The sequence below is a fragment of the Heliangelus exortis genome, chromosome Z (genome assembly GCF_036169615.1).
Source record: "Heliangelus exortis chromosome Z, bHelExo1.hap1, whole genome shotgun sequence".
In the NCBI taxonomy this organism is placed as follows: Eukaryota; Metazoa; Chordata; class Aves; order Apodiformes; family Trochilidae; genus Heliangelus; species Heliangelus exortis.
Genome location: NC_092454.1, coordinates 16,700,337 through 16,708,869, shown reverse-complemented (window position 1 = coordinate 16,708,869; position 8,533 = coordinate 16,700,337). Strand labels below are relative to the sequence as shown.

At 42.3% G+C, this 8,533-nt stretch overlaps 1 protein-coding gene across 2 annotated transcripts in view; it reads right to left on the bottom strand.

Moving 5' to 3' along the window:
- PARP8 (poly(ADP-ribose) polymerase family member 8) overlaps positions 1–7,870 on the bottom strand; it is a 229,103-nt gene extending 221,233 nt beyond the window's left edge. Inside the window, exons 1-2 of one of the 2 annotated variants that reach the window (XR_011723194.1) lie at positions 7,435–7,574; positions 6,513–6,567 (exon numbers count right to left, since the gene is read on the bottom strand). Coding sequence is in view for 1 of the 2 variants with exons in the window: in XM_071730420.1 (XP_071586521.1) it covers positions 6,513–6,567; positions 7,435–7,525 (146 nt within the window). In the remaining variant the exon portion in view is untranslated. Of the gene's footprint in view, positions 1–6,512; positions 6,568–7,434 lie in introns of both variants that reach the window. The other variant, XM_071730420.1, reaches the window with a different exon arrangement.
- Between the last annotated feature and the right edge of the window lie 663 nt (positions 7,871–8,533).

The window sequence follows — 8,533 nt, the reverse complement described above, 5'->3', positions numbered from 1 at the left end:
TTTTATGAGTTGGTTTTATGGGTTGGTTAAGGTTTTTGTTGATGGTTTTGGAGTTGTTTGATTAGTATTATTATGTGTGTTTTTTTTTGTTGTGTTGTATAGGGATAGGGGGTTGGGTGGTTGAGAGGGGTTGTTAATGGGGTTTGTTTATATTTGGTGAGGGTGTGAGGATTTTTTAGTAGTGTTTTGATGTGGTGGGTTGGTATTATGGTTTGGGTGTTTGGATTTGTGTATGGTGATGTGGATGTTTTGGTTTGGAGGAGGTTTTTGTGGGGTTTTAGTTTAAGTTAGTTGATTGTATTTTGGAGGGGTGGTTGTATATGAGGTGGATGAGGGTGGGATTAGTATTTGGGGTTGGTTTTGTGATGGTTGTTTTGGGTATGTGTTGTGGTGAGGGAAATGGTAGAGAAGGGTGGATTATGGGTGTAGGGAATATGGAGGAAAAAAATTGGATATTTGGTATTGTTAGTAGTGGTTGAATATATGTATAGTTTTGGTGTTGTTAGGTTATGAGGATTGTAATAGTTTGAGTTTTAGGGAGGGGTAAGTTTTTGTGGGTGGATGATTGAGTGTTTGGATAAGTTAGATTGTAGGGTTTATTGTGTTGGATGGGGGGTGATTGATGTTTGTAATAAATGATGATGGGATGTTTTATGAAGAGGGTATTAAGTTAAGGAGTGTAGTGTAAGATATGTGGGTTTAGGGGTGGGGAGTAAGGTAGGATTGTGTTTAAGTGTATAGTGAGAAAGAGTTTTAGGAAGATGATTTGTTAATATGTTATAAATTGTTATGTTTAGTATGTAAAATGAATTTTTAATGGTATGAAGGTAGGGTGATTTGTGGGAATATTTTTGGTTGTATTGAAATGTAGGGATAGGGTAATATGATATTTGAGGGGATGTGAGGTAAAAGATAGTATTTTTATGTTTTGGGAGTATTGGATGTTTTATATTTAGGGTGAGTTTATTGTAGGTTGTTAGGTTATTTATGGGGGGTGGGTTTGTAGGGTAGTAGAGAAAGTATTTAGTAAGTTTTTGGGTGTAAGGGGGATAGAGGGAGATGGTTGTTGTGTTAGTTGTTTTGAAGGTTGGGATATTGGGGTTAGTTGTGGTTTTTGGGAGGGGAGGTTTGTTGTATATAGTTATGAGGAAATTGGGTGATAATGAGAGGGTGGATTTTTAGGTTGGGATTAGGATATATGAGGTGGGAGGGTGGGGGGGGGAGTGGTGGGGGGTAGAGAGTTAGATTGGGGGGAATTAGGTATTGGAGATGGAGTGTGTGAGTTTGTGGGATTGTGTATTTAGAGGAAATGATAGTTAGGTTATATGTGGGATGAAGTTTATGTTGTTTTGAGGAGGGTAGTGGAGTTATGGATTTTAAGGAGGTTATGGGAAGGGGTGAGGAGAGTTTTGGAGGAGAGTATTTTGGGGTAGTGGTGGGGATGTTGGAAAGGAATTAGAAGTATAGAGGTGGAGGGTGGAGGTGGAGGGTTTGGTTTGATATTGAGGAATGGGTGTGAGTTTTAATTGGAAGGAGGGTGAGATGTTTGGAATGAGGGGATTTTTGGGTTTATTGTGGGTGTGGTTTAGGTTGTGGGGTTTTATTGGGTATTGAGTAATGGTGGGGTTTTTGGTTTATTGGGAGTTTGTATTAGGGGGGAGTTGGATGTAAAAGGTGAGGTAGGTGTTGGGTTGGGTGTTGTTGGGTTGGTATGTAGGTTTGTTTGGTTATATTTTAAGTTATATGAATGATATATTTGTTTGGTTTGGTAGGGATAGGGAAAAGGGGTTATAAAGGTGTTTGATTGTGAATGTGTTTAGTTTTAATAGATTGATTTGTTGGAGGGTTTTGATGATTTGATTGAGGAGGGGAGGAGGTTTGATTTATGGTTTGGTATGGTATGGGGGTGTGTGATAATAGGGAGGAATTTTGGTTGTGGAATTAAGGAGGGTAAATTTAAGTGATATAGAAGTATTTAATAGAATGATGTGTATAGAATGATGTGTAGTGGGGTTTTAGTTAGTTAAATTTTTTTTTTTTTTTTTTTTTTTTTTTGGGAGTTTTAGTTTGGTTGTTGGTGGGGTTTGTTTTATGTTGTATTGTTTTGGGATGTGTTTGGGGTATTGAGGTTTGTTTGTTGGTATTGGATGTTTAGTTATGTTGATATGGGTTATGGTTATGTTAGTTGTTTTAGGTATATCATTTTTAATTGATTTATTTTGTTAGTTTATTATTGATATATGTTTTATAGTAATATTAGTATGTTGTTTGATTTAATAGTTTTGTGTAGTTTTTTTTTTATGGTTGAGGTTTGTGTTGATTATTGGTGGATATATAATGGGGTATGTTTGAGTAGGGTGGTAGATGATTATTACACAATATATTGCATTGTATATTTCTGTTGAAGTATAGATAGAATGATGTTTTGATAAGTACTTTTGTTAGTGGGTAATCTACTGTAATGGTTAATGGGTACTAATTGTTTATACAAGTGATATATAACTCTTGAACAGAAAACAAAAAGCCAAATACTCAAAATCAAAACAGCCTAGGTTAGCAGTTCATAATTAATTTAAGCAAAATCAATTCCTTCAGACCAAAATTCAACTTTCCTTGCCTCTTCAGAATTACCATTGTTATAGTCATTGTGCTGAAGGAAAGCAGAATGCAAGAGTCTGCCGTGCAAATAGAAAATGGGAATTTTGTTGACAAAATTAATTGGTGTGTTCAGTTTTTACAGGTCTTACCTAGTTTCCTTACAATACGCTGCAGTATTAGAGGTCTTACCATGCACAGCCTTATTGTAATTGGCCCTCACTGCCAATGAGACTTAAGTATATATTTGAATGACTAGGGATTTCAGGATTGATACCATGTCCTTGTTTAGCCTCATGGAAAAAAACAAACAAACAAACAAACAAACCCATAAAAAAAAACAAAACCAAAACCATCAAAACAAAAGACAGCCCCACAACAAAATAACAGGGGTCAGAAAAACACTAAAATAAGGGAACAGCTTTTTTTCAGGATAACCAAGCACTGCTCCTATGTAAACCATGTCAAATTATATTCAAAGTAAAAACAACTCCAGGGCATCATGCATTTTTATTTGAAAGATGACATATCAGCCATCCTCTTCAGTCTGCATGGTTTCTAGGGGACCAACTTTTCATATGAAGGCAGAAAATAGGACAAATGCAGACAGATTCTTTTAAAAGAAAGGAGAACTCAACATGCTTACACTTCAATATCCTTTTCAGATCCTGCAGTAAAAAGCATTAAAAAAAATTCCAGCCAATTCTGATATTTTGCCAGATGTAGTAAGACTAAATTTTGCACAGTCACAGTACCCAAACGAGCACCTTATTTTATAAGAAATCTGTCACCCAACTTACTGCTTTCTGAAAATGAAATTGAAAATCTTTTGAATGGCAAACAATCTGCCCCATATTTAGTGCCTGCAATATGCACAAAAATGTGATTTCATTAAAGTAAAGGAAGTATCTCTGTATTGTCAAACAATTTTAAGACATGTTAGGACAGTGCATTTAAAGAAAAAAAAAAAAAAAAAAAAAAGAAGACAAACAGCAAAATACAGTTCAAAACTACATAAAGGACTACCTATAGTTGACACAATACAAATATGTGTGTACCTAGAGAGTTTCTTTCCTTTTAACTTTTCAAGAAAAATCCTGCAAATGCAGAATCTCCTTGAAGAGCATTTACGTCTATCCAGTGATCATTTACACATAGATTATTTACACAGTATAATAGCTTAATATCACCTAAAGGTCAATTCTTGGAACAGATCATATAAAGCATAAAAAAATACTAGTTCTCAGTTGGTTTTCCCAGAACCTCTGTACTTGAACAAAAGCTAAGTCATGCCCTCAGGGTTTGGTTCAGTGCTTCTCAATAAATGTGGTCCAGATCAGGCATATCTATTTGGATTAGCTGTAGCACGGCTACGTACTACCCCAATATTTGGATAGTCTTAATGTAGGAAGAGGCTGTGCAATCAGTCCAAGCAACATGAAAAAATGGGATCAAGTCTCACACAGATAAGCTTAGCAGTTTATAGCACAAATGCCAAAAAAAATTAGGTCCTCATCATAACTGAAATAATACTGGTACACTGACTTCCATAGCTAGAGTGCTCAAGTACTGTAATCCTTCTTACACATCATTTCTACTCCTACTCATTTCAGTCTATTTTCTGGTTTGAACACCCATCCAGTGAACATATACCCCTCTGTCCATTACTCAGAAGCCTGTGTTCCTGCCAGTTCAAAAAACAAAGTGATCAGGCTTAATAGCTGAAAGAACTGGACAAGGCGTGTCAGCTGATGCTCAAGTCTATGTTCATGAACTAATAGAGATTTTGTCACATACAGACAATTCCTGAGCGCAATAGTCAAAAAATGGGGTCACTGCTCAGGCAGGAGTTCCACAGCTGAAGCAGTGGCAGCAAGAAAAAAATCATATTCAAATACAAGAAAAATATTCTTCGATAGCCTTGTGCTCTCTTAAACTGATACCATGTACAACACACTGTTGTTGAACCTGTAATAACTTATCTTCAATGTGAGAAACCAAAGTTTGGCTTTTCATCAAGGCTTAGTGTTTGCGTGTTACATACTTCACAAGAGAGATTACTACTGTAACCCTGCCACGACGCACACCCTGTACACTAAGAATACTGTAACAAGTCTTTCTAAATCACAACACAAACAAGCAAAGGACACAGTGTCCTTATCTAAAAGGATAGTTTTTTATATGTTCTTAAAATGTGAAAAGCAAAGTAAAATTTCATTATGTTCCAAGTAACAACACACTTTCACCAATTTCTGTAAGCATAATGTTTGTTTCTCAATTCAGATAAAATCTTCAAGGTTCTGAAATTGGCTTCCAGTTAGTGGTTTACTAATCAAATGCTGACACCAGTTAAAATTCAAGGCTGTGGATTGTAAACCCGCCTACCATCTCTCCATATAGAAGTGATAAAACTTTGTTTCAACATTTATAAACAAGTTTGTTTACCATTAGTTATGCCCTTGGGCTTTTTACTTTATTCAGCTTGGAAAATAGAAACAATAGACAGGTTCCACTTCCTGGTTTCTTGCTGCAATATTTGCTTTAAAAAACAGTGCACAGTAGCTTTCTAATTCAATAAATTTAATTACATGATAAATAATGTTTGATAATTTTTATAGTATCAAGCCTTTCAAATTTGTCTTTTACAACAAAACCAAAATATAACATACACTAAAACCCTAAATGAAAGAGTATGTACTGCAAGCAACCCAAAAATACAACAGCTCTCAGCTACTTGGTGAACTATTCTACTCCAATGAAAATGAAGTTGCATTTTCTTCTAGTAGGCAGGGACAGGGTAGAGAAGTGGGAAAGAATTCTTCTGAGCAATCTCACAGCTTGGGTACCATCTGGCCCTGCATCCAGGCCCCGAAGCATGCACAGAGGAGACCCAATGGCTGTGGGAGCACTGCCTGCACTGAGAGGTTCAGTATTCTACCCTGACAAAAGAAAAACAACTGATGAAGATATCAGATAAACTGAGAAAAAAATAAAATAATTAAAGAGAAATGCAAGACTTCTTGTCAAGTCTAATAAAATCAAGCTAAAAGATAGGAGAAAGATGTAGAATATACTGTTAACATACCATTAAGTAAGAGGTAGCTAAGAGTCAGGGAAACAAAAAGGCTGTGTGTTCAAGGTTTTACATATATTTCCTTTTGAAAACAGACAAACAAAATAAACGTTGAGACATAATTTAAAATGTGCACATACACAGCCCAGTTATAACCAAAAACTTAGAACCACTTTGAAATAATATTCAAACTAACATCCAATAAAAGACATATTTTGGGGCCTTATAAGCTATACTGACATTTCACTTAATGTCTCAGAAATATGATTTCATCAATTGATGGCAGTGTTGCATCTCTAATGGCACTAAATATGGCTCTCATTCAAGAGAATAAGGTGCTGATGTGAAGTATAGACTACTTGTTATTAAAATCGTAACTTTTCCCACTTTTTTAATTTTAACTGTATATCATATGTTGAGGACTTTGCTGTGTTTCTGGTAAGTTTACATAAAGAAGAAATTCTACATATATTTAATTTTACATATAGATATTCATATATATACATATATTCAATTCTACATATATAAATTCTACAAATATGCATCTACATAAATTTAAAAAGCCAACAGAGAAGCTCCACAGAGCAGCACTCAGAGGAATGAGCCTCCTACAACAAGGATCACGTTTCGAATCACCTCTCTCGACACCCACTCTTCCTCGGTTTACATTTGCACCAAGGTAGATGATTTACTGATCCTCCTTGTAAAAGGAAACAAAAAAAACCTGTCACGGTATCGAACAGATGCACCTCACTGCCAGCAGGAAATGAAGGGAGTCACTACTGTGAAGGAAAAAAAAAAAAAAAGAAGAAAAAAAAAAAAAGAAAAAGAAAAAAAAAAGTACCTTTTGGAGCCTCCAATATAGGTGAAGGTAAAGGTAGAGTCTGAATACCTGAAATCTGAAAGACGAAGAGCTGCATTACTACAACTTGCCTCTATTTTGGCTGAAATAACCGAGGTTTTACATACTAGCATTAAGCTACCGACACGGGATGACAGAGGGGGAATCGGGGTGAATCAGAGGAAATGCAGCATCTTCCCCCAACCTCTCGCAACAAGTGCCGGTGCTATGGCAACGGCAGGGATTTCCATTGTCAGAAAAGGCAACAGGCAGCCACAAGCCGGGCTCCTGCGACGGTTCATGACGGCCGGCACCGCCAGGAAAGCGACGAAACCCTGAGCGGGAGGTGGGGGCGAGCGTTTGCACGGAAAGAGGGGAACGAACACCGCTAGCCGTGTCCCCGGACCTGAAGCCGGCAGGCGGGCGATGATTAAGGCAGGCATCGTGGATGGCCGGAGGCCGGCACTCCGGCAGTAAGCCCCGTGACCCCGCCGGAGCTAAAAATCACCGGGGCTGTGCTCAGCCGGGCGCTCCCCTGTCAGCTGCGGGCTGCGCCAGGCAGCCGGGGGCACGCACACCACACTCACACTCGCCCACAGCCGCCACGCTTTGCGTGTGGCCACTGCCTTGCTCCCCGACTCGGGATGCCCCTTTCCTCCCCAACACCTCCCCGCGCTTTCCCGGCCAGCGCCTGGTCTCATCTGCCCTCACATGCCCTCCCTCGGAAGGAGAGAAGAAAGAGGATGAAGGGGGCCGAGGATTGGAACACACGGGTCGGCCGCGGACCCCTGTGCCGCAAAAGGTGCGAAGGGCACGGGCACAGCCCGGGCAGCCGCACCGCGGAGGGAGAGGGGTCTGGGGTGGCGGCGGCGGCAGCGGCGGCAGCCTCCGCGCCGCCAACCTGGCGCCCGGGAGAGAAACTCACCTGCAAACAGGCAGTCCTTCTCCGCCTTGCACTTTTGGATCACAACGTCAATATCCTTCTGAATCCTTTCTTGTCTTGAACACATCCCCATGGAATAAATCCCAGGGGAAAAAAAATACAGCCTTTATTTCCACCCCACCCCACCTCCCGTGCTGCCAGTTTTTAATAATATTCAGTCCGAATGACGGACACTGGGGCTGGCGAGCAGGACTCTCCCCACGCCCCGGAGGGATCCGTTTGGCCGGCTGGAGGACGGAGGAGGAAGGTGGCGGGGTCCGATGTTGCATGCCCAGATGTGCCCGCCCAGATGTGCCGCCGCTGCCGTCGAACGGCGATTTCCTCACAATAGATCCAGCGGAGGGTGGAGGCTACGACGACAGGGATCCCCCCACCCCCCACGCCTTCTGGTTTTTTGGGGGTTGGTTGGCTGCTTCGGTCTTTTTTTTTTTTTTTTTTTTTTTGGAGGAGGAGGGGAGGGGAGGGGAAAAAAAAAACCAAAAAAAAAAAACGGAGGGGGGGTCAAGCCACCCCGACCTCTCACATCCCTGCCCCTCCCGCCAGCAGCCGCGATCGCCGCGCAGCAGCAACGCGGAGAGCTGGCGGCGACGGCGCCCGCACTCAGTCCCTGGCGGCGCGGCGGGGCCGGCGCTGCTGCAGCGACGCCGAGCCGCAGACCCTCCCCTCGCTCCCGGCCCGGCACGTACGGCCCCCGCCAGCTCCCCCGGCGGAGGCGGCGCGGGGGAAAGGAGAGGCGGATGCACACCGCCGTGCGGACACCCCGGGGGGCGGCGGGATCGATGGCTCCGGCTACGCCGCCGGCCCTCGCCTCGTCCTCCCCGCCCTGGCCCTGGCCCTGGCCCTGGCCATAAGCTGCCGCCTCCTCCCAAACCGCGGCGAAATGCAAATGGCAAGTGATCGGGCGGCGGGGTGGCTCCCAGGCCACCACCGGGGAGGAAGCGGGCATCGCCGCGCAAGGCCTCCGGCGGCGACGGGACAGAAGGCTGGGGCGAGGGAACGAGATCCTTTCGCCCTTTCTCCCAGGGAAAGGCCGCTTCGGGGCGCCCTTCCCGGGCACGGCGGGACGCGCCGCCCTGTGCCG